Here is a 26,051-nt window from a genome sequence, read left to right on the forward strand (position 1 = left end):
TTTTCTGTGGGTGGGATGGGTATGCGCAGTTTGAGCGAGCCACCCTTTTCCTTCTTATCAGACAGGTGTTTTTCAGGCTTCTCTGCGTTCCCAATGGGAATTTTCATTTTAATGGGAGATGTAACAGAAGAGCTGCTGGCCGGCTGTGGCTGCAGGTGCTTTTTATGCTGCTGCTCGCCTGGGGTTGCTACATAGTGTTCTCTGACATCCAGTTCAAGGGTCTCTAGTTTGCGCTTCTCCCTGTATTTATCCAAAGACATTTTCTGAGGAATTATTACAGGAGCAGTGACTTGTCCGTGGTGTTTGTTTCCTGACTTATGAGAATACTCTTGTTTGACAGTAGAATGCTCAGCAAGTTTGTCAGGTCTGTGATGTACTCCAGAGTGCATCTGCACAGATGTTCCCGGCTGGAAGTTCATGTTGTACTGACTCCCAGGCAATGTCTCCTGCTTCTGAGAGTATATTTGTTCTGTCCGTGTTTGCTCTTGGTGCTGAGGCCATTCCTGGTGTGATGCCAAACTATATGAGGTACTTGGCATTCCTGTAGCTAATATTGCCAAATTTTCAGGTGCATGACTGTCTGGAACAGAAATACTTCCTGAGGTCAGAGGTACTGGTGCGGGAAATGATGTTGATGGTTTTTGGAAACTTGTGTTTGCAGCTACACCAGTCACTGTATCCACCAAAATGGAATTCTGGACCAAAGATGAACCAAGAAGTGAGTTCTCAGATACCTGTCCATCACCTTTAGGTTTCCTAGCTGCCTGATTTGCCTAAGCAAAAAAGAAAGAAGTGAGAAAATACACAGCTTAGAATACTTAGACAGTCCATTGGAATTTAGCTCTGAGGTGAGGATAAAAGCTGACTCAAAGTTTCACCTCCTCCTGACCCAGCCACAGGAATAAACAGCACATACAATATAAATAAACTTTTTGCTTTGGTTCATAGTTCTCCTAGAAGTTCATCTCTTCTTGCCAGACACTGGTACAGGAAAACTTCTTACCCGCCAATTTCGAATTCTCTTGAGCCTGCTGGGTGTTTTCTCCAGTATCTGCAGAAACTCATGAGTTAGCTCTGAATAGGAAAAAAAAAACAAACATTTTTACATCTGATTCTGTAATAAACAGGTAAAACTTGAAGCGTTTTTCCTAGTCTGAGATCATAGAGCTTTTACAGTAGTTGCTACAGCCTGTGCATGATCCAAATTTATATTTTATTAAAAAATGGTTAGGTAAGCATTGAACAAAACAGACCACAGTGTTTCACTGCAACAGACTTCTGACCACTACAGCATTCTGAAACACAGGTTTGAATTTTACATTTTGTTTTTACTCTTGCACAACCTGGATTTGTTAGACCAAAAATTTCAACAGGGACCTATACAAACAACAGCTCCTAAAATAACATACTTGCCATTCAGCCTGGGCATTTTCTGTGTGAAGTTAAATTTCCTTTAAAGTTTTTAAGTCACTGTCTCAGTCATTCCAACAAACCTCAGCTCTGAACATGATATCACCATCAGACCCTTGGAAGCACCCTGTTGTAAACAACAGCTTTGAAATAACTGGTGTTCAAGGCAGAGCACTCGGTTGTGTTAAACCCCAAAGATCCTTGCAATTAGAAAGGTTCTCATGCCTGTCAGCTGCAAATAAAAATACTTTCCACTGAAATTTAATTTTACTCCTAAGCTAAAAATAATTAAGTACAGTCAGAATTTGAATGCAGGTCTGGAAGAACTGGCTTCTCCAGAACTCCACAAACAAATTATAAACTAAGCTGCTCCCAAGTGCACAACTGCCTCAGGCCTTTGGTCTGTCTGAGTCCATCAAACACACCAGCTCCATAAATGCCTGAAGAATAGAGCCAAGTTCACAATGAGCTCACAGCATTCCCTCCAAATCCACAAACCCACAGCCAGGTAGGAAGGAAGCAGGGTGGTAGTTGGAACTAGATACAACTTCAAGATGCCCATTAAGACAGAGATGTTTGAACCTGCACTCTGAAGTTCACTCCAGTTCTGTGCTTCACATGACATCTACTCAATTTCTCACTTACAAAAAAACCCAAAAATTGCCATTAAGAAAGAAAAGCTCTGCAGAGGAAAGCAGCAGGCCATAGGGAGCCATGCTGGGCCATGGGAAGCCTGGAGACCTCCACCACTACTCCAAAATGCACGTTTCACTCCAGGATCAACAAAGTGCACGTGGATCTGAAAGCCTCAGGAGCTCCCACTACCACTCCAGCAGCATATGTGGGCCTTAAATCCAGACTGCTCTGCAATAGGTGCTATTTCAAAAGACAGTAAACTTCCAGGTATGTGGAGTTCTGGGTGTTTGCTTTCTTCAGGAAAAGCCTTTTGACAAGAAAAACTATTTTACAGGCATTTGAGATACCACAAGTGATGCCAAATTGTTAATGCAGAACTGCCCTTGTGAACATGGTGGTTTTATGTACACCCCTGTGAACACTGTGACTGAAACGACTGTTCTGCTCCAGTGCAGTACCAGGACTACAGGAATTTGCACTGGTACATTTCCATCATTCTTGATTCTGAAAAATATTTAAACCCAAGATTCTGACCTGCACCTACAAAAGGATGCCCCTTCAAACTAAAGGTCTCAAACCCAAGTTTGTCTTCCAAAGTTCTCCCCTTTCCTATCCCTTTCTTTCCCCTGACAATATGGTACATGAAGTCAGTGAGACTTAATTTAGGCTGAAAGCTCTTACTGTATAATATGTTCCCAATCCTTGCATCTCTCTTGAATAATAAACCCTTGAGTTTCCAGATGTGAAAGGCAGTATCACTTACCATCTAGCAGTTCTAGAGTAACTGAAGGATCTACATATTCCCACCAGTGTTTCCCATCGGTTGACACTGGAATCTCCCAGTTGGACCACTTGCAGGCCAAGTGAATGCACACACATGCTATCACTGTGGGCTTGTACTGAAGACAGAACGTAGTAAGGTGAAGACTGTTGCACAAATTTCGTAATGAGGAACCAAAGGAAATCAAACATGAAAAACAGAAAACCCAAACAAATCAACCATTAACAGATAGAATGAGGCAACTCATCATGCAACAGCAGTTCAACATTTTGCTAAATAAGTTCATAAGATATCTTACTGCCCTAAGAAAACAAAGGGCAGGGCATTTATCTGGCAGAAAAGTTTAATTTGCTTTTGCTATCAAAAGTCTGATGAACAGTAAATAAATTTAACAGTTATTCTACTGTACTTCAGTACTAAAAAGAAAGAAGTATAATATGGTCAATTAAAACTCCACAGTAAAAAGCATACAGCTGATTCTGCAGTCTCTGAATGAGACAATCAGAAGGTCCCAGCAGTTCCACAGAACCAGGTGAATTACTTGTGGGCTTGGCTTTCATAGGCCTGTATTTGTGACATTTGTGAACTTGTCTTCAGCTTCCAGCTGGCAGCAGCACAAAATACACTGGCTCAGTTTCACTGCTTTAGCACAACTTAACAGATGTTTAAGTACAGAATCTTGCCCATCAAGGAACCACCAGGATTGACTGATTTATTTTGTATAGTTCTAATAACCAGCAGATATTGCCCAAAATCTAAGTACACATAATGTAATCCTCTTAAATAAAGCTTCAGGTTGTTTGGCAAGAAGTTGAAGTAATCAAGAAATCAAGAGTGAAGTCTGCTCTCTAGTTCTTTCTGTGCCAGGCTATGTATACACAATACCCATCTGAAATCCTAGAACTTACGTTTATCTAAGTACCTAAGTTTTAAAACTGTATATTAAGATTAAAGAGCTGTTTTTAAAAGGAAGAACATTGGGCTTGTACTAGTCTATCTAAAAAGAAAAATCAGCCAGCTGAAAAGAACTTAAGCCCACTACGGTTTTATAAGTTAAGATTGGATCAATATATTTAAAGTTAAGAGAAAACTGCCATTAACTACAAGTGTAAACTAAAAATAGTTTTGTACTTACCAAGATGCTCGGATTTCTAGGTTAAGTTTATCTCTTTGTAATCTTTAGCTGCTATTCAGGCTACCAATTTTAGATTTATGCACTCACAATCGAGAAAATGTCATCAGAAAGCACCACTACACTTCTCATTGTGCATTTAACCCCTTTGTGCCACGAGGCCCTTGTCCAATACACCGCACTGCAGGCGGGAAGGAACCACCACTGGAGATGGCCCAGTCTCCCGCTGCAACAAGGGTAAGACACATGGAGGGGGCCCTGCAGTAAAGGAAGCTATAGTGTGCTACAACAGTGCAACAAAGAGGTTCAGGATAACAACCTGTTGGTAGCCATGAAATAGGATGTCTGTGCCAAATCCTTGCTTGCTGTAAGAAAAGAAAAACAGGGAGATTAAAAATCGGCACAAACTCGTCAGGTTCGTTCCAAAATTAGAGCAGTTTTATCTTCCAAAATCACTGCTGGGAATTGCTACAGAACTGATCTGAATCTGGCTAACTAGCCTTCAAAATAATCTTTTCTGAGACACAGAAGAGGCCCTTACATTCAGTACTGGAGCTGGACCAGTCCTTCCATTCACTGCCCCTCCCTCTGCTGATCCAACCCCTCCAATGCCTCAAAGATGAGAGCACTCTCCTCTGGGAAGCGCTGCTTCCCAACCCTCACCTCTAGGTGATCCCTGCCATTCCCTGGGCTGCAGGACAGATCACTCACAGCCCATTCACAGCACAGTGCACATCCTGCTCTTGAGCATGGCAGGACACCCCTCCCACTCCCCAAACCTCCCCAAAACCAGAGCAATGTCTCTCTCCCAAAGCCCTACAACACCACAAGTCCCCAAGCTAGAGGGCAAAAAAAAAAAAAAAAAATCAGTTTTCTGCTCCTTCTAATTAAGAGCACTGTGCTCAGAACTTTTTGCTCCACATTTCTTAAACCTATGGCAAAGCTTCAATAGAAAACAAACTTCATTTTAGTTAGTCAGGAAAAAACCAAACCAAAACACAGGACTGCAACATGCCAGAAATGAAAAGCTACTGACTCAGGCTGTTACAGCCACGTAGTGCTGACCCCTGCAGTGACACCCCAACTGCTCACTCAGGTAAGAGAACTTACTGTAACATGCATTAATGGGATAGCTGGGCACAAGGCAGATTGAATGCAGCCTTCATTCAAGTCTTACTTTGACACTATCACTTGAAATCAGTGCTACCTGCAGAGAGCGTAGTGTTGAATTTTATGTCAAAGGGAACATTGTTAAGCTTTTATTTTAATAATAATATTTCCATAAAGTTTGAGAAATACTACAGCAGCTTTTAAACTTTAATTTTTAAATAGCATAATAATAAAATGTGATTTAACTCAACTTCTAATGATTGCCAGGGAGTACAAATCAGATTTGTCTTTATGCTAAACAGCCAGGCAGTGCCATAATCCCAGAAGAATGTGGAAGTAGCAAGGTAACAGGATCTGTTCCCACACACAAATTCTACTGATCCATAGTAATCAGAAGGTGAACTCACAATGTGTTATACTATAATATTTAGTTTGCAAACTATAATGGTAATTGCATACCAAATAACCTCTGCCTCTCCCTCACAACTAAAGAAATGTAAAGTGGAATTACCAAAAAAAGAAGTGAAATGACACTGTCATAACAAAACAAATGAAAATACACAGTGGTTCAGTGAGACTCAAATTGATGACTTGCTCTTCATTTTTCATCAAAGCAATGTCTAAAGGAGCTTCAATGATTTATACACTCTGTAAAGTTATATGTTTGTATTAAGGGACTGGGACCAAGAAGCATCTCTACTCTCACTGAAATGTCCCTTTTGAACAAGAAAGAAAAGCAGATGCCAGAAAACTTCTATTTAACATCAGCTTGGAAGTTGAGTAAATCAAAACACATCCCTGGAAGAAAAGAATCATATCTTGAAACACACATTTTGGCCCCAATCAAAAGTTAATGTGCTAAATACCTTACCTATACTACAAGTAGTATGATATTGTTTCAACTTATTTACAGCTAAATAACCATCATTTGCAAAACCAACAAGAAATTTCAGCTCACAACTGAAGCCTTTGATAACACAAGGCACAACTGAAAACATCCCTCCCAAACTCTTCTATTTAGGACAGGTTTGGTTTAGCAGAATCCATCACAGAAATTAAAGCTAATGAATTTTGGTTCCTCTATTTTCATGTTTTACTTCCATTATAGTAGTGAAAAGTGCATCTCCAAATTCCAATCATCTTGAAGCAGAGGCTCAAACAAGCCAACAGAGCTGCTCTTAAAACTCACAAGCCGCAGGACCGATGGCTATGACACCAGCCAGTAACGACCAGCTTGTGATTTTAGCAGTTCAGAGGGATTTGAAACATCCACCCTGTCCCACTGCTGCAGAAGCAACCATAAGGCAGGGGATCACTGAAGTTGGAATCAATATTTTGGAACAGGACTTGCTGTCCAATACACCTTCCAAAAGGCCGCCTCCAAGAAACTGCCAACTGGAAACCAAAATGCTTTTTACTGGGCAGAGCCATACAATGGTTGCAATTCCAAGATATCTGAGTCTTTTCTTCAACACAGCTTATCTTGGATTTTGGGACACTCATGAAAATGTGACTGCCAAGTCCCCCTTAGGAGGGTGGTAGGTGGCTATGCCTGGACCCTGCCAACATTTGGAAGCGTTCCCCGGAAAGAGGAGATGGCAGATAAGCCAGTCAGCATCAGGAGAGAGGAGCTTGCTGAAGTCCTTCTGGCCAAAGGAAAAGAGCCCCAGGCTCTGAACAGAGGTCTGCTGGTGGATGCCTGCTGTATCTGGAAAGGGCTGGAGCAGGCCATGGTGTAGGCATTTAGGTCTGAGCAGTTCTGGTGGCTTTATTTTCTTGAAAGTACTAAAACCCTGGGAACAGACCTGTAAAAGCCTGAGGTCAAAGTCCAGCATGTGAAGGCCACCTGCAGCAGTGCTGGAGTGCAGCTGGGGTTTCAGATCTTTCCACACCACTTAGTACACTAAGACTTAAATTTTCCTCATGTGAATACCCTCTGAAAAAGCTGATGCATTTTTGTCTCCTCTTCTGCTGACCTTGTCTTTCTCAGCCTGATTTAAGCAATGGTACCTGTGCACACAGATACTATGGCATGTTTGAAGGATTTGACAGTGCAATTTCCACAAAAGATTAGTAAGGATCATGGGTGTTCAAGGTACCTGATAACCTGCAGAGTAGCGAGAACAATCCCAGAAATCCTTGAGATCCCATCTTCAGTTCCAAAAGGTTGTGTTCCAACATAGAAAAAGGAATGACTGAAGACTTCCCAAGATGGAGATGAGGATACAGATTCCTCCCTTTCAAGTTTCACCAGAAGCAGGCTGAGAACAGACTGATTCTGCACCAGAGCTTAAGAGGACCATGTCATGGTCTTGGCATTAGGGCAGCTTCACTGCTGATCATTCAGCCAGCACTGAAGCCAGCAAGGGAGATAGACAACAAAACTGGTTTTGGTGTTTTAGTGGTTTTTTTTTCCTCTTCTCTTCAGTACTGGAGAATTCTTGGAATGGGCACTGAGGCTTGCTGACAGGCCCTCACATCCACTGTCTTCAGATTCCTTAGAGGACCTGTGGGATCCTAAGGAATGATGATCCTGTCTCCTCTTCTCAGTCTCTTGACACTGAGGAAGAACGGTGCAGAAAAAAGACTAAGCCCACACCATTTTCCTCGTCTGCTCTACTGACCAAATTGTAAAGGTGGAACAATTTCATTAACCCAGGAGTCTCTGAACACCAGAAGGAATAACTGGATACCATATGCCTGAACATCATGAGTCATTATGTATCCATCCAGTCACTTCTTATCTGCAATGACCCCTGCTGTCTAACACTGCCTTCAAAAAGGCTTTCAATCTTAGAGAAGAATTCAACTTCTTCTTTAGTTGTGTGTTGAAGCAATTATGTTTATTTTCACCTATTCCCACTTCTTAGTTCATCTTCAGCTTCCAGCAATTACCTCTGGTGTGCCACTACCAGACTAGAGAGTCTTCTGACAAAGGACTTGGCTGAACCTTTTGAGCATGAACAATAGAATCTGGGTTTTATTTTCATGTTTTTCATTTTGTTTTTAAAAGGGAGTAGCTTAAAGGTTAATACAGGTAACAGTGACAGCATAAAACACACTACCCTGGATGCAAGACAACAAAAAGTGATACAGAGAATCAGCCATCCTCTGAGGCACTGCAGTTTAGGCACCACATGGCAATGCAGTGCACACACCCTGAGCCAAGTCCTTAAGTACATTCCCATACCTCAGCTAACTTTGCTGCCTCTCTTTTGATAAACAGAGGCACATCAGCCACATCACATTCCTCCCTCCCTTCTCTCCCCAAACATGCAGCTGGAGGTTTTAATCACAATGGTCTTGGATAAGTTAATCACCTTTAATAAAAAAGGGTATCTCTGCACTCTGAAATGGTGCTTTTTGTCCAAGGTGATGTTATCAGAACTGGAAGAAGTAACCTTGGCTCTCTTTAACTTCTCAGTCAATCCCTTTAGCACTAATGGTTTAACACTGACAAGTCTTAGCCACTGAAAGCTTCAGGACTTAGATATAAATATCTGAGTGTTGCATCTACTGACATTAAAAACCCACACTGCCCAATAATAACTATCTCATGGATAGAGAACTAAACTCACACCACTGTGTCTTTGAAGATACATCACTGTGCCCACAAGCCCATCTCTGTTCTCTCAACACATAAGAGACAGCAGTTATTCTGTCCTTGCCTGACTTGCATGCATGACTACAGACTTCATGCTTGATGTTTTAAATTAATTTATTAATTTGCTTCCTTTTTTTTTTTAAATATTAGATCCTCAAGTCTTGTGTTCTCAACCTACACCATTCCCAGGAGGGGCATGTGCTGCCAAGGATTCTGCTTGCATACGCACACACACTAAGGAGCTCAGCTACTTCAGTGAGCAGGTTTTCAAGGATCAAATTACATTCACTTTGCACCACTCCTTTAGGCACAGGGACTTTCAGCCCTCACTGAAGTCTTCAGATTTTAAGACTTGATATAATTTTAGAATTCTAAGCATTTTTTTCAAGTCTGCTGACATGAATTACTAGCTTTAATGTCAAATTAAAAAATTAGCAGTACCTTCAAAGTAAGAATTTTACCAGTATAAAAGATTAGCACACAAAACACAAAAGGAAGAGCTGAACTGTCAGAGTGGTATCTATCCCTGACTAAAGGAAACACAGTTTGTGTAGCAGTGTGCCTTCCTTCTTGTAGGTACCAGTCAAACACACTCACTAATGTGGAAATCTGAGGCAGGACAACATTGCCTTCACCCCTGCCCACGCCCCACACACTGAGCAAAAGCATAGGGGATCCCACAAAACACTGAAATGTGCCCACATTTACGCTGACCAAGAAAACCCAAAGCAAAACTCTACAGAGCTGCTGACGAAGCTTTAGGTGTAATGACACTCGTGCCCCAAATCACAGCCAAATCTGGACAGAAAGCAGAGAATCATTATCTTATAGCAAGAATAGCAATAAAGCTACTTTATATGCAAATAAATTACAGCACCAGCCCCACTCAGACTTTAAAGACACTGCACCACTAAGTTACTTGAAAATAAGAGATACTCTCCCTTCAAAGAACACCATTAATTCCAGAGTTACAAACAAACCTAGTTAACATGATTAAGTTGTAACTAACTTTTGTATATTTTATAGAAGGAAAAAAACCACCAAAAACTTTGGAGCACTTAACTTTGCATTTTTCACTGCAACACCAGCCAAGGGCTAAACACTAAAAGCCATGGTCTAATCATTCCCAAACACTTTTTACTTAAGGAACATAATTAAAGTGAAAAGCTTATTTTAGGTGCTTTTACAACTGATTCCTGATTTTTTCATCCTCCATCTTATGAGAGGATTTTTAAATTTTTTTTTTAAAGCTCCAAAAGAAACCAATTTAAGAATTAAAGAAGGTATGCCAAAAAGCCACAAAAATATTAAAGAACAAAACAGGTTTCTTGCCAGTCACATTAAGCTGCATACAAGTTAGATATGTTTAACCAAAGGTTTGGGGTTTTGTGCTACCATCCAAAACAAGTACACCAGGCTCCAGGAAAACAATTAGTCACATCTCTAAGTATTTGCATGTGACAGGAGACTTGCCATGCACTCTCTTTACCCCTCAGTTCATTACCTAAAAAGATTCACTAAGACCAAAAAACTACCATCAGCCAAAACTTCACTTGGTAGAACTACTTCAGAGTGAAAATAATCAGCTCAGAACAATACTAAGCAGCTGGCCAACCACTTCTCAACTACTGACTGCTTCTGTCGCTTGAGAACACATGGAACAGGTATTGTTAAAATCAAATGTTATAAGAAGACAAAAAAGTTATGAAAGATAGAGGACTGGACTCTTTATCTTAATCTCTAAAGGTTTAAGATCAAGCTTTTAGTAACTAGCTTTAAACATACTCTTTAAATAACACGGTGAAGATCACATTACGCAAAGAACATTACTTTCAAATTTTACTAGAAAGGTAAAAAAGGACTTACAGAAGTGGTTAAAAGTCACTGACCTCTCACTAATTGTGTACATTTCACAACATCTGTGTGTGGATGTTCAATGGTAATCTCAAAACCTGAAGAGTTACAAATACATTTTAGAATTATACATTTGCATCTGTAAAATAAAAACCCAAACCCCTTATGCTTCCCCACAGACCTAAAATACTTACTAAAACTTTGCACTGCAGAACAAGTAGCAGGATTTAACTGCCTTTTATTCTGCACCCTTTCATACTTTTGAATGGCAGATGGTATAGCCACTTCATGATCAATTAGGAGAACACCTCAACGCCTGTATATATATATATATATATAACCTGGGAAATTACTGATTTTTAAGGTTGAACATATCTGAATAGTTTCTAGCACATTAGTAAATCAGTAAAAACTGTAATGCAGACGTGTGTGTGTGCACACACTTTATTAATTGATTTCTAGGACTTAAAACCATTTGCAGCTATGAAATTACAAATTAAGTCAATTTGTAGGTCAGTGACTTAAAAAACCTTTCTTTGTTTATGAAACTATCTTAAGAATTAGGTCACTACTGTGAGCTATTTTTTTTAAAAACAATATACTCCAAGTGGTATTTAAGAATATCTGAGCAAGTCTCTGTTCTCAGGTCTGCTAGCAGGAATTGTCTCTAAGGTATTCTAAAGTCAGAAGAATTTCTTAGCAGAACATTCCATTTCAAATTTGGGAATCATCTGAACCATTAAATGGGTTGTTTCAGGACACACACACAGAGCTAACCCAGAGTAATGTGTTACCTTACACAAAGAAATATCAATGTAATCACTACTTTGGAGTAAAATCTACTTGGAAGCCTACACATTTCTAACTCAAACTGTCAGAAAAATCTATTTCCTAAGTACAGATGCCCCTGTTTTTCTCCAAAGTGAACACAGCAGAACTGCTAACACAAAACTAAATTCACGGGTCAGAAGTTATACACGAACACAGTAAAATTCTAGTGTATCAAGAGCACATAAAAAATCCAGTTACTCGGGTCCCATTACTCCTTCATAGTTAGTTGGCTGCACAGGAGATATTTAGGACATACCTAAAGTTTGAAGCATTATCGTTTCAAGTATAACCAGCTCTTGGGCTTGTTGAAGGTAAGCCTGAAACAGAGAAGCAAACAGGTGAAGAGCAGCAATCCCTTGTGTGAGAATTTCAATCATGCTGCCTGTTTGAACACCGGTACTGGCAACACCAGAGCAGGACCCAGCCCAGTTAGAACTGACAGTTCAGAACACGGTGAGAATTACAAAGGCTTCCCAGTGCAAAACAACTTGAGTATCTCTGGGCAGGTTATTCATTTTACAAGTACTTGAAAAATACAGCTGGAGATGCTCAGCTGGCCTGTGGCTCAGGAAAGATAATGTGAACTCCCAAGTAAGTGGAAGCTGTACAAACTTTGACAAATGAAAGGAGGAGCAATGCACAGCAGAGGCAGCAGCTGACAACTATATCACATGTAGCCAAGAGGGCACAGTGAACCTCTGCCTGAGAGACAGAGTCCTGAACTCAGAGCTCTGCACAAACTGTGTCACTCAGAGAATCACATATGAAACCTCTTATTTAAACATCCAGTCTTCTACTCTACACGTGGAAGCCTTAGAAATAATGCAATTTCAAGATGGAGCTATCTTTTCAAGTTTAACAACAAATACGAGTGTTTAATTACGCTGCATTAAGTAATACAAAAGACTTAAATGGTGTACAAACAAAAGGCTTTTTCCTAGACTGCAGACAGCAATAATCCAGTGAGACAGTGTCACAGATCATAAGATGAAGTGTCATCTGATCATCTTTAAAACCATGACTTCCACCTACATCACTCTTTGTATCCAGTTGTGGCTCTTGAGGATGAAGACAGGCATTTGCTACTTTAATAACATGTTCAAGTTTCCGTGGCTGTTCTTCCACTTTTGCAGCCAAAAACAATGCCGTAGGAGACATTATCTGAAGAAGAAAAACACATCAGTACTTTTTAACTTTTTACAAGCAGGATTTGAATTTTTATGAAGAGTCTAAACTAATAAATAGAAAAGTTTAAGAAGTTGGATTTGTGGCTTTTTTTCCCCAGTTTTGAAGTCATGCAAGGCAACAAAAATATAACTAGTCATGTTTTATTTTATAACTGATGTAATCCTCCCAGCAGCACAGGGAAGGAGCAGCAAATGCTAAATTACATTTGTGAGTAAGAAGTCTGAGGTCAAACTAATTCTAGTTCAACATAAAAAAAAAATAATTTGGTCCAGAAGAGTTAGTCACACAAGAACAGGCTGTTTCAAGTTAAATATACTTTGTGAGAAAGTTCATCCAATTTCTTGCACAGAGCGAGTCATTACACCATCTTTTCAGTAAAAGTCAAAACAGCTGATCACAAGTTCTGCCAGCATTTGATTCTCCTAAAGATTGAGAAACTTTGCACAGAACTTTAATAAAAACAGCTTGTTATATAAACACTGGTTGTACAAGTAAAAGAAACTTTATATATATACATGTATTCTTAGAAACTTTACTATACACCCAGCAGTATCTGGAGAACAAAGCACAAGGATTCATAAAACATCAGTTATATCAAATGTTAGTAAAGAGTACACGTTACATTTTAAGATGAATTTTATATAAAACTCTAGGTGTCATAAGCTGGCAGCAAAGCTCCCATTGGCAGTTCAGTATCACCCAGGAGCTATGAAGTAGTTTTGATGCTTGTTGTCACTACAGTGACAGATGTGTGCAGACACAGAACACAGCAAACCACAAAAGACTGAAGAATTAGGTCCTCTTTGTATGCAAAAGTTGCCCATGTTAAAGAGGAATTAAAATGGCAGTAGAAATCACCTAGACATGAGCTGATTAAAATGGTTAAAATTAAGCCAGTATAAAGCATTTATTCAGACTGAAGCAGCTGCTTGCTGAGTATTTAATTACTGCATGGTGCAAGTAGTGCAGGTATTGGATTTCTCATTCAGTGCCCAAACAGAACTAGACTGACTAGGAGGCATCCTCCCCCAAAGTCAGCTTTGCCTTCTTTTTATCAGCAAGCAGCCCTTTGTTTCATGGAATGAAGTATTTGGCATAAAGATTTGCAATACATGGAAAAACTGCAACAAACTGATTAGAATTGAGCATCTAAGGGATGAAATTTTAGAACCTTTCAAATGTATTGAGGGAGTACTTTTTGCATCCTTAAATCACTTTGAAATGCCTGCTTGGATTTTAAAAAAACTTTAAAGTTGGCAGACTTGAAAACTGACACCATGGGAAGGAGATACCCTTTGATGAGTAAAAGTGTGCCATGAAAAATCCAGCACTCTGAAAAACCCAACCCACCCAAAACAAGTCACAAGGAATAAATTCTTCTATAAGGGAGGAAAAAACCCCGTTTTCTTTTTAAGAAGCTTGTAACTTGAGCCTTACAAATGAACAAATGATGGAAAGGCTTTCTGGAGTTGAGAAAGGGAGAGTATCAACAGCTCTGAAGGGCAGAAGATGTGCAGCAGCACACACATGTATAACCCAGCACACATGGCATGGAAAGGTATTTTACAGAGCAGACAAACTCCAGCCCAATGATGCAACAACCCAGGCAAAGCTCTCTCATGTGGAGCTGTTTCACTCATATAAGCCCAGGTCTCTTCCTGCACAGTTTCTGGGTATAGTTATTCATATGTGGAATTTTCACAATTTACCTTTCTGAAAAATCCACTTCCAACAACCTCCATGGTTGAAAACATCTCCATCTCCCAGAGGCATTTCTGAACCAAGTCACCACTGACCACACAGCTGAATCATCAGCAAATTGTCACTCACTATTACTCTGTGTCTGACTGCACCAAGGTTCTACTTCATTCCAAAAAAGCACCTTCATCAGCCTGACTTCAGGAGATCTTCTAGTTTATTGAAATGGATCCCTTCTGGCCAAGAAGTCTCCACACAACTCCTGATCTCCAAGACCTTACATAAAACACAGTTCTGGAGGCTGATTAAGTCAAGCTGATTAACTGTCATTTAACTTGGGTTCATCAAAAATCTTTGTATAGCCCAATTATCTATTTCCTTCAAAAAGAAGTGTTGGCTTCTGGCCAAAGAATTCAGATCTTTGTCTTGTTTAGGACAAGGGTTCTCACTCCCAGTTTTGAGTAGGTCAGTATTTTTATCTTCCTTGGTATTTATTCAGAAAATAGACATCCTAATAAAATTTCAGACTTGGCACACATGCTGTCTCCAGTGAAGACGACACACCCTGCTAAGTGTATAACTGGCAAAGTTACTTCAATGCTTTCATTCATTTCCAATTCCCAAAAATGGCCAAAAAAAAGCAAAGTAGAACAAATAGGCAAAATTAAAGACACATATTTGACAAAGCGATAAGCTTCCTATATATAAACATCTTAATTTGACATCAACCAAAATAATTTAAAGTAATTTTCTACCATGCACCCAAAATAGTCTTTAAGACTTGGAGAAATATCTTCAGAAGAGACATGATTTATGAAATTAAATCCAATTTTTTACTAGCTGAGAATCTCAGAAACCAAGTCCCACTGAAAGAGAAAAAAAATCCCAAAACAAAAGGGACTTGTTAAGACAATGCAAGAGCACTTTACAGCAAGTTTCATTGGTAAATGTGCTGTAAGTCCTTTTTCACTAACAAAATACAAGACATAGTGTAAAAACAAAGGCATTCAGAAAAATCTCAGAATACACATGTAGCATGTACATAGTTTTCTGAGATTTCCCTCTCCCTTTTAATGCCAATAATAGTATGTTTTTAGATTTGATACAGTTTAGCTTAAGACATTAAGAGTGGTTCCAGTCTATGAGAGGGTTTTCAAGGTCGAACACAAAGAGCTGCAGGGATATTTTTTTTTATTATAAGCAGGAGCTTGCATTGCTTAAAAGCAGCAAATATGTTAAATTGCAAGATTAAAACCAGAACTGAAGGATCCAAAACAGCCTCACTAAAGCCTGACGTGTATTATGAAAGTTTTAAGAACTTTGCATAACTGCCAAGTCAACTGTTTAATGCTGGGATTTGTACAAGATGATTTGTACAATTTGCACAGGAGACAGGAAGGGAATAGAGAAGGATGAGACACAAAACTCCCTCTACACAACTCACCTACCTTGTACTTGACGGAAAAAAATTCCTCATACGGCCTTCTTTAGGTTCTTCACTAAGTTCACTGCATGTCACAGAACCCCCTTGACATCACCTATATTTTCAACTAGTTGTTTTGTATTCCACATGGCATTTCCAAGGATTATATTTAAAAACTACAGCTACCATTTGGATGCCTTACCTCTCATTTCCAGCATACCAAGGATTTTTCCCCCTTTTCTGTTCTTCAAATCACAGTGTACTGAAGAATATGCATCTAAAAGAACTATTTGCTACATAACAGTATGAGACACCAAATACTATAGAAACAGTATTTGCAGAAGAATTTAAATTTTCAAGACAATTTCAAGGATAACAGCCAGGCCAGTACTGCCTATAAGATGCCAGTGAGCTTCATCCCCATCCCACTATTAACACTGACCAACTTTATACTCAGCAAACCAAAGTTACTGTGCCCTGGTCAACAGTAACATTGAAAGATTAATTTGTACTAATGCTGAGGAGTTTCATAGTAACTCCTGTCGTTTGCACAGCCAGGGGCATCCAATTCTGCTCACTGGGATTGGTAAAGTTTCCACCCTATCAGTGGGGCACAGCAACCTTGTAAGGTCTTAACCTGCTTTGATTGCAACATCAAAACCTCAATAATTTCTTTTTTGCGTGTACTTTGTAGGCAATCCATAGCAATTGATAAGTGACTTGCCAGCCCACAGTAACTTCACCAAAAAAGGGCCATTTGGTCATCAGAGCAGTACATTAACACATTAACTCGTAGATCCCACCCCTGTGGCTCCACAGAGGGAAGATACTGTTGGGAATTCTATTCCCTCTTCACAGATGGCTCAAACTCCTGAAAGCCTGTAAAATTGTTTAGCAGAAACTTATACTGAAGGAAAAACAAGAATTAAGACAACAGCCATTCAGTAACTGAGCTTCCACTAGAAGGCCTGTTTATTAACAATTAAGTGCATGTGACATATATAAGACATATAGATATATTTGTATAACCTGGCAATTACACATGATGATAAATACACAAGTGCTTATTAGTTGCCTGAAAACATAAATCTACCAATAAAACACAGGCCACATTTTTTCAGCTCAGAATATCATAAGGCATTCTGACTAATGGCCATCTAATTTTCTAGCTCCAGCCTTCAGATTCCTTCTTGCCATGGATAAACAGCACCCCGTGCACACAACAAAGAAATACTAGAGACATACTGCTTACACTATAGAAAATTTTTGCTAGGTCTTAGCTTCAAAAGTGCCAGTACCTTAATTTCTATGGGTTACTTTCTTCTTGCGGTGGTGAATACTGTTATATGTTTTAGCTTGCCAAGTACTCTGGAGATTTGATATTAAGTATTTATTACAGTCCTTGGCTTTTGCTTTTCCTACAGAGAACCCGACAGATGGTTTGGGAGTATTTGCAGAGTGACTCCATTCACTGAGCCCACCCCCATTACCCCACAGGAATGCGAGTAAGAAAATGCACTTGCCCATCAGTACACACACAAAGCCACTCTCTGGCCTGACACTCATTGAGAATTACAAAAAGGAGTTCAGCAAGAATACTGAGTGAAAACCTGCAGTGCACTTGCCTTTAACTTTGAATACTATTACCTGAGAATTAATTTAACTATACACTCCCCCCCTCCTGTAACAGTTGCAGTTTCCATGGCATTCAGCCATAGCTCATCAGTGAATGTTAACATTCTTAAGTATAACCTAAGGCATAGTTTTCATATAAAGGGCACTATACATCCAAATACTGCTGTGCTTCCAGTTCCAAGTGACTGTCATTTACCAGTATCCAGTGAAAAACCAAACGCAGCAACTAAAGCTTCTTGCTGCCTAAATCTATCCTAGATTACCAGGTGACAGAACAAACACTCTAGCAGGTGATATAAGAGGTATGTAGGTCTATATATAAATAAATCAGCTCTGCACAGAGCCATCTCTCCATTCCAAGAAGCTCTGCCCAGTTTATCAAGTCCACGAGCCACCCACAGCCACAGAAAACTTTGGATGCCTCACCAGCTCCTCTTCCACCAGCTACAGGTTACATGGGCAGGTACATAGTGGGGAGAAACAGGAGCTTCTATGGATCAACACTGCAGTTTTGGTAACAAGCTGCTGAAAGTTTGAATTTATCTCAGATTTTGCACAAAAAATAATGTAATACACTTCTGAAATATGTATTTCCAAACAAACACCAAATAAGATGCCTATTTGTTCAGCCAACAACAGCAAATAAATTCATGCCAGACAAAAGAGCTGAGTCGGCTCTCACTGCACCCCACTATGTACCTGCCCCAACTGCAGACAGTGCAAGGTTTGCATGATTTTACCCCTTGGTAGATCAAGGTCTGCTCTGGTCTAGACCTAACACCTGTCACAGTCTCCATCTGCTTATTTTGCCATTAAAAGATCTAAGAAAACTCATCCTCACCATTTAGTGATGTACCACGACCATTATTAACTGTTCTTGCTTAAAGCAAACAAACAAAAACCCCCAAGAACACTTAGAACACTATATTATTACTTTCCTAACTATTGCAGCCAGTACTGGACATAAAAAAGAGGCCTGACATTTCCAGGTTGTTATCTCAAGTTCCATACCTGTTACAGAATTCCTCCATGACAGCCAGTATTTTTACTGAAGAATTCTGTTCTTTATAACAATTCTGTGTTCAGAGTCAGCATATTCAGGTCACTAGTTAAAACAGGAGAGCTGGCATTCTCTTACCAGATTTTAAGATTTTTCTTGCCTGATATGACTTATCACCACACCACTTAAGACTAGACTAGCTAAATGAATTTACACTGTTTCAGGAACAGACACATAATCCATATGGATACACACGTGACCACATTATCACTGTCAGACACACCATGCCAGGACTTCCACCGACTTCATCAAGAAAAACGTGTGTTCCTACACATCAGCCTTTCAAACTACAGCACAGAGGCACCAGCCACATCCAAAACGTCTCAATGCATTCTTCACATCTGAAATGTGCTTGCTGATGGGTGCCTATTTTTTCATTTCCGTGGCAGAAGATAAAATCTAATTGCCACTAGTTAAGGTAATTCAGAGTTGAAAAGAAGTATCATTGCTGCTTCTAATTCACTGATAAGAAGCTACAATTCCTGTAAACAAACCAAACGTTACACTCTTGCATGCAACACTTCTCAGTCAGACTGACAAAATTACCGGCATATTATTACCACATATGAAATCATACTTACATTTCGATTAAATTTCGTGAAGGAATGATGCATATAAAACCTGTGCATGTAAACAATTGCGGTATTTATCGTAAGCTGAGAGCTGGTAGATTAAATTAAGGAAACACTACATATTGAGAAAACTGTTCACAAGATGTGAAGGCGATGGACTTTCCACATCAATCACTGCTCTCAACATGCTGTCTCCAGGCGAAAATGGATTAAGGACTCTTCAGAACTGAACTGATATTAACACACACTTAACCGATATTAACACGGATCCTTCCCATCTGTTCCGCAGACCATGTGGAGATTCCTACACCAGGCTCGCCAATCACCCGCTGAATGAAAACTCATCAATGGGCGACATGCGCTGAAACACCGTCTCAAGTGCTTTTGTTTCGTTCCAAGTCAACTATTTCAGCAGGCACTGTGAGGGTTTAGGCTCGCTCTTTTTAAAATCACATTAAAGAAGGCGACGGAGAAGACGCCCGTTTCGTGGAAAATGGGTCTGCGGGCACTGGGCTTTACTTTATAAGCGCCCAGACCCGCAGCCAGGGACCCACCCGCGGCGGGCAGGGCCAGTGGGAGACCCGGGCCCCTCGCCCGCCGACAAAGAGCGCGGCGCGGGGGCCCCGCAGGCTCCTCCTCCCATTCTGTGCCTCAGGCCACGGCTCCATCCCCCGGGAGCGTCGGCCGGGGGCTGCGGGAGCCCGGGAGGGGTCCCAGGGAGGGCTCCCACACCGGGGGAAAGGGTGTCCCGCCGCCCGTCCCCGCCCGGCCCCCGCCGCCCTCAGCGCGTCCCGCCCGGCACCGTTCGGATACACGTTGAGGCGCTGGCCCATGTCTTGGATAAGGTTGGCCGCCTGCTGCCGGTACGAGAGCTCCTTGTCGGCCTCCACGCCGCAGCGCCGAGAGGGTGTGTTCTCCAGCTGCTCGCGACTGAAGAACCAGCGCGACGCGGCCGAGGAGCCGCCGCCGCCCCGCGCCGCGGCCCCGGCGGAGCCCGCGCCCGCCGCCGCCATGACACCTCCGCCGCCGCCACCGCCTCCCGCGCCCGCCGCCTCCCGCGCCGATCTCGCGAGAACGCCGGCCCCGCGCGCGCCCGCGGCCAACCATAGAGTGTCGCGGCAGAGCGGCCGCGCGCCCGGCGGTCACGTGTCCTGAGGGGCGGGGAGGGGGGGGCGGCCGTGGCTGCTGAGGATGCGTGGGGTCGTGGAATCACAGAGTCCTTGCAAAATATGGAATATGTAACAACGTTCTTGAGAAAACATGTTCTTTGCTGTTTGATCTCTGTATGCTGTATTGGGGTCTGGCTGAGCTGGAGTTCAGTCTCCCCGTAGCAGCCCTCACAATGCCGTGCTTTGCATTGGCAGCTGGAAGGGTGTCGTTAACATGCCGGGGTTTTGGCTCCCGCCCAGCACAGCACCAGCACTGTAACATTCCTCCGGGAAGGGGACCCAACCAGGCCAGCTGACCCAACCCAAACCAAAGGGATATTCCGTACCGTGTGACATCAGCTCAGACATAAAAGCTAAGGCAAGGAGCATTCCCTGTCTCCAGTGGCTGCCTGCTAAGGAACCTATGCGTGCTGAAGCCCTGCTTCTCGGGAAAGTGTCCGGACATCGCTGCTGATGGAAGTAGAGGATAAACGTTATTATTTTTGGCTTCGCTTTTGCACGTGCAAGCTTTCGCTCTGCTTTTGCCTCAATAAACTGCCTTATCCCAACCCACAAGTTGTTTTCCATCTTATTCTCCCTCTCCTCTACAGCTGGGGAGTGATAGAGCGGCTGGGTGGGTATCTGGCGTCCAGCCAAAGTCAACCCACCACAAATGCTTTCAAGCCGAATCAACACTAAGGGAGATATAACCCGTGAAACTGTCGCATAAAAGTGGCGCTTAAAAAGAAACCTCTAAGACTCCCATTTGTGAGTTTTAAAAGTCAAGACATTGGGTGCGTTGGTCATCGTTTAGCCAAAATGCACACCACACCGAGGTATCTCTGCTGCAGTTTATATGTCAACGTTACACAATTTCTCCTTTTTCCTTCCCCATGTTCCTGTTACATATGCATGACATTTCCCAACACCTATTATATATACATATCCTTGTAAGGTCTTGGAGGAGCTTCATCAGAGGTCTTTGCTGGTCTTCTCTGTCTCAAGCCCCCAGTGTTCTGAGTGACCACCTTAAGAACTTCTTCAAAACAATTCCCCTGGTTATGCAGGGGAATAGTGTACTGGGTAGTGCTTGGCTGGCTGCCTCAGTTCCCCTCCTCATTGTTTTTTCTTTTGCTTTGTTAGTCCCTTTAAAATATGTAAATATGTAAATATGTAAATTCTATGGTATGTTCCATTGCAAATACCATCAGTCCTTGTTACATCTCTAAACCCCGACATCAAAACAAAAGATAACAAGCTCTAAGTGATGTCCAGGTGTTGGAAAAAGAAATTACTCATCGGTGGAATTGCCTCGTTAAAGTTTAGGGCTTGACGTACTTCAGTGACCTCAGACCTAGGGGTGGGTTAACAAAGCTTGGGAGGAAGGATGTACCCCTAATATTGGGCACAAAGAATGCAGAATTTATGGGCTACAAGGGCAGCTGGCAGAACATCCAAGATAAGGAAGAAACTGGTAAACCCAACTCAGCAACTGTGCTGAAATCAGCTCCAATGGGGTACAAGGTAATTCCAGCAGGGGGAGATCTGCGACCACCAACTCACAGACCCAAGAGACCCACAGACCTAAAAGAAGAAAAATCTCAGCATGTGGAATAATGAGCATGAGCAGAGAGAGAATAATTGCCAGTGGAAGATAGAATACTAATTTATAAGAGAACTATATAACTTGTAGCCAATGAACACTAATTCCTTCATTTGCTGAAAATATGAATAGTTCAAAGTCTTGATAATTGGTGCGCTTGATTTGTAGACATCTCCATCTTGCACTGTGTGCAGAAGAAACAGCGTCACCTTTCTAAACCAGACTCTGTGTTTAGAGAGCTTCTAAAATGAGCAACAGTCATGGAATCATAGAATTGTCAAGGATGGAAGAGACCTTTAAGATCATCAAGTTCAACCCTCAGCCTGGCACTGCTGCTGTAACCCTTAAACCACTAAACCACATCACCCAGGCCAGAGCCAGATTCCTCTTAAACACCTCCAGGGATGATGTCTCCACCACCTCCCTGGGCAACCTATTCCAATGCCTGACCATCTGAACAGTGACCATTTTTTTCAGAAATCTAGTTTGAATCTCCCTTGTCTCAGCTTAAGGCCATTTCCTGTGGTCCTTCCACTGTAAGCTTGGCAGAAGAGACCAAGCCCCACCTCACTACAACCTCCCATCAGGGAGTTGCAGCAAGCAATGAAAACCCCGCTGAGCCTTCTCTTCTACAGGCTAAATACCCCTAGCTCACCCAGCTGTTCCTCATCAGACATGTTTTCTAGACCTTTCACGAGCCCTGTTGCCCTTCACTGGACTTGCTCCAGCACCTCAATGTCCTTTCTAAAGTGAGGGGCCCGGCACTGGACACAGGGACACAATGTGTGGCCCCACCAGTGCTGAGTTCAGGGAGACAATCACTGCCCTGGTCCTGCTGGCCACACTATACTTCATACAAGCCAGGATTCTATTGGCCTTCTCAGCCACCTGAGCACACACTGACTCATATTCAGCTGCTGTCACCAGCACCCCCAGGTCCCTTTGTGCCAAGCAGCTCTCGAGCCACTCCTCCGGCCTGTATTGTGGCCATGGTGGTGTGAGGCAGTTCCCTCAGCAGGGCAGGAGGGGGAAGGGGAGAAGTCTGGTATGTCAGTGGTGGTAAATGAGCAATTTGGCTTTTCAGTCATAATAAACCAGCACTTTGGCCTAGATCAAACTCCAGGCTCTCTCTGGAGGAAGAAGCCTCTGGCACGTCGCAGGTCTGTGTATGGTGTGTATGATAAACACACCTATATAAGCATCTAACTAATGCAGGTAATGTTTCTCAGGAATTTGGTGCCAAAAAGGCAGAATTGAAGCTGTCTAGTGATACCTTGTGTCTTTCCAGACCAGCAGCTCCAGCGAGGCAATTATTCTCCAACACTTGGAGAAGATGCATATGCTCGCATTGTAATGAACAGCAACTTGTCTGAATCTCTCCCATGTTACACATTAGCTGCCTTAAAGAATTAAGATCACTTTCTAAACCTTTTGACCATTCCTATTTCACCCTTAAATGACAACAGGGTACCAAATGTTACTTTTACACAGATATTGTTAAGCCTCAACCTCATTCCCAGGTGGATCCAGGTCCCCAACCAGTCACAGCGCCTGTTGTAATTTGGAGCTGATCTTTGCCTTCCTATTTTTGTGTCTGTAAAAATCAAAGTACAATGTTTTACCTCATTGTTTAAAACACTGTATAAAACTCATGGAGCTTGGGTGTTCAACTTACATTTATTATTTCTTCAGTAGTTGGTGGAGGAGAATTAAGAATGTTCTCATCTGACTGTCATTAGAATTTTACATTAGCATTGTTAATGAAAAGAAAAGGAAGATGTAGGGAAGATTATATATATCCTTATCTTAAAAATCTTAACACATTGAGAAAAAATAGAATATCATTAAATAATGACAGTGCATAATGAATATGATTTATGCAGGGTATGCACATTAATTAACTGCCATGCAGAGTGCTGCAATCACCCATTCAGTCACAGGTTAAGGTAATTAAATACTGTTCTTGCTATTGGAGAGGTTTCAGACCTTGGTCCCCAAAGATGTAACATTGCATTCTCACTAGCTTAACTTTTTTCATTCATAAAAAATTGAAGAATTAATCCAATTAAAATGTATTGGAAGAATCACAGTGTATTTTCCTCTTAAATCCATTTAAACATCTGCGAGAGTCATATCCACTGAAGGGAAATAAGATTATATGAGAACGAAGTTGCCTTTCTACTTTGAAATTTAATTAAAACAATCTGATTGAAAAATCATATATTTAAGTAGCTCAATGTTTGTATGTGGCTATTTAAATAAAAAAGGTCAACAGAAGTCTTGTGAACCTGAGGACAATAAATATTATTAGAGATATTTCTAGGTCTTCTTTTTGTCTTACATAAAAACTTGGTATTCTAAACCGGTGACTTGCTGACTACTTCAACTTCTGATGTCCACTAATCTTTTATGGAATATATTTGGAGGAACAAGATGGTAAAAATCCAAATGGAAGAGCTCAGTGTTGTGCTTTAACCCCAGAGGGCATCTCAGCCCCAGCAGCTGCTTGCTCACCCCTGGGGTGGGGCAGAGAATGGGAAGGGTAAAAGTGAGAAAACCTGTGGGTTGAGACAAAGACAGTTGAACAGGTAAAGCAAAAGCCATGCACGCAAGCAAAGCAAACCAAGGAATCCATTCCCCACTCCCCATGGGCAGGCAGGTGCTCAGCCATCCCTAGGAAATCTGGACTCCATCACATGTGTTGGGGACTAGGGAAGAGGAACACCATCACTCCACATGTCCCCCCCTTTCTCCTGCTCCTCCAGGTTTATATGCTGAGCATATAAATATCCAGTGCACCCCTAGCCCTTGCTGGTGGGCTGAGGAGCAGAAAAAGCCTTGGCTCTGTGTGATCTCTGTTCAGCAGTAGTGAAACAACCCCGTGTTATCAACACTGTTTCCAGCACAAATCCAAACCACAGCCCCATACCAGCTACTGTGAAGAAAACTAATTCTACCCCATCCAAAACCAGCACTCAAGGAAAACAAAATGAACCTGCACAAACCACTTTTGTTCTTTTGGTGGGTTTGACACTAAAGAAGGACAGAGCCTTCCTTGTAGTCCAACAGAAGCTGGTATCAGCAGGAATTGTTGATGCTCAGCATCCTTCAGGTTGAGCTTGTGGCAGTTTTGGCCAGAGCTAAAAACAACTGCTGCCTAATACTGTTTTGCCTGGAGTGTTCTAAAGCCTGGATGTGGCACATAGTGCCATGGTCTAGCAACTGCAGCGGTAGTGGATCAAGGGTTGGACTTGATGATCTCGGAGGTCCCTTTCAACCCAGCTGATTCTATGATTCTATGATTCTAAACAGAAGAATGGTGACACCACAGGTAGCCAGCAAATGTTCCCATGAGAACAAAGACTGTAAGTGCTCATCCACATTTTTCTGTCCAGTATGAAATCCTCTCGGGAGGAGGATGCCTGTGCACTCACTGGATAATAATGAAAACCCATTTCAATCAATAGGCTATAGAGTAAGCCATCTTCCCATTCTTATATCAGGACTCAATCTAATTAGAGCAATAACACTTCAACATTTAAAGTATCCAACCTTACTTTAGGAAGTATTTTTTAAGGAATAGAACATTAAACCATACTGTTGCTAAACACTAGTATTTATTTTGATAGTGACAGTGAAAAGTCAAGTATTACCCACACAAAATACATTATTTCTGCACCTACAACCATATTGTCCAGATTGTTTCTGATGAATAAGTTGCCAGTGGTGTAGGTGGCAGCTGAAATGTAAAGTTCCCCACATAGACTTTTTCATCCTGTCACAACACTGACAAAGCATCAGTGCTGTAGTGCTGAGCTGAGTGTGACATGATGCACTTCTCAGCAGTGGATACAGGCAAGTGTTGCCTTTTATTGGGCATCAACAAAGTTCTGCTTAAATTCTGTTTTAAGATTCTTTCAAATTCTGTTTATTGCTCATAACAAAGACTGAAATGTAATGGGTAAATAGTTTTCTCAGCTCCTTCCTTCCTGAGAATCAAGTCCTAATAACACGGCATTGATTATAATTCAGAGATTCTTATTACAACTGCAAAAGGTGAAATCTCTCCTTTATTATGAAAGCAGGGATTTCAGAATTGTTTAAAACAGCCTAAATCCTCAAATGCACAGCAATACCTGTGCATAGTTATTTCCAGTACCTATGGGAGACTGTTACATACTTGTCAAATTTCTTTTTCACCTGTACAATTGCACATGCCAACAGAAGCATCCCTAAGGATCCAGCATTGTTTCCATAGTTTAGCTTCTTTAGTATCTTCACAATTATTCAAATTGTTTTCTGCTAAGACCCAAAAATTCCAGAGCATTTCCAGCCTTGAGTTTATCCTGTAAAAACAAAACACATA

General features: G+C 41.5%; 2 protein-coding genes across 8 annotated transcripts in view; both read right to left on the reverse strand.

The window, feature by feature from the left end:
• The window catches only part of CCNT2 (cyclin T2), a 29,779-nt gene extending 6,156 nt beyond the window's left edge, over positions 1 to 23,623 (reverse strand). For 2 of the 5 annotated variants that reach the window (XM_027695883.1, XM_027695884.1), the window contains exons 1-9: positions 19,748 to 19,959; positions 18,944 to 19,025; positions 12,391 to 12,519; positions 11,615 to 11,675; positions 10,563 to 10,625; positions 4,279 to 4,324; positions 2,810 to 2,973; positions 1,004 to 1,074; positions 1 to 773 (exon numbers count right to left, since the gene is read on the reverse strand). The exon at positions 1 to 773 is cut by the window's left edge. In XM_027695883.1, coding sequence (XP_027551684.1) covers positions 1 to 773; positions 1,004 to 1,074; positions 2,810 to 2,973; positions 4,279 to 4,324; positions 10,563 to 10,625; positions 11,615 to 11,675; positions 12,391 to 12,519; positions 18,944 to 19,025; positions 19,748 to 19,947 — 1,589 coding nt within the window. In that variant the 5' untranslated portion in view covers positions 19,948 to 19,959. The other 3 variants (XM_027695886.1, XM_027695885.1, XM_027695887.1) reach the window with 3 other exon arrangements.
• Positions 23,624 to 25,280: 1,657 nt separating this feature from the next.
• The window catches only part of ACMSD (aminocarboxymuconate semialdehyde decarboxylase), a 37,000-nt gene continuing 36,229 nt past the window's right edge, over positions 25,281 to 26,051 (reverse strand). For 2 of the 3 annotated variants that reach the window (XM_027695922.1, XM_027695921.1), the window contains exon 9: positions 25,862 to 26,031. In XM_027695922.1, coding sequence (XP_027551723.1) covers positions 25,969 to 26,031 — 63 coding nt within the window. In that variant the 3' untranslated portion in view covers positions 25,862 to 25,968. Of the gene's footprint in view, positions 26,032 to 26,051 lie in introns of all 3 variants that reach the window. The other variant, XM_027695920.1, reaches the window with a different exon arrangement.

The sequence above is a fragment of the Neopelma chrysocephalum genome, unplaced genomic scaffold, assembly GCF_003984885.1.
Source record: "Neopelma chrysocephalum unplaced genomic scaffold, ASM398488v2 Primary Assembly neopelma1_103b, whole genome shotgun sequence".
Classification (NCBI taxonomy): Eukaryota; Metazoa; Chordata; class Aves; order Passeriformes; family Pipridae; genus Neopelma; species Neopelma chrysocephalum.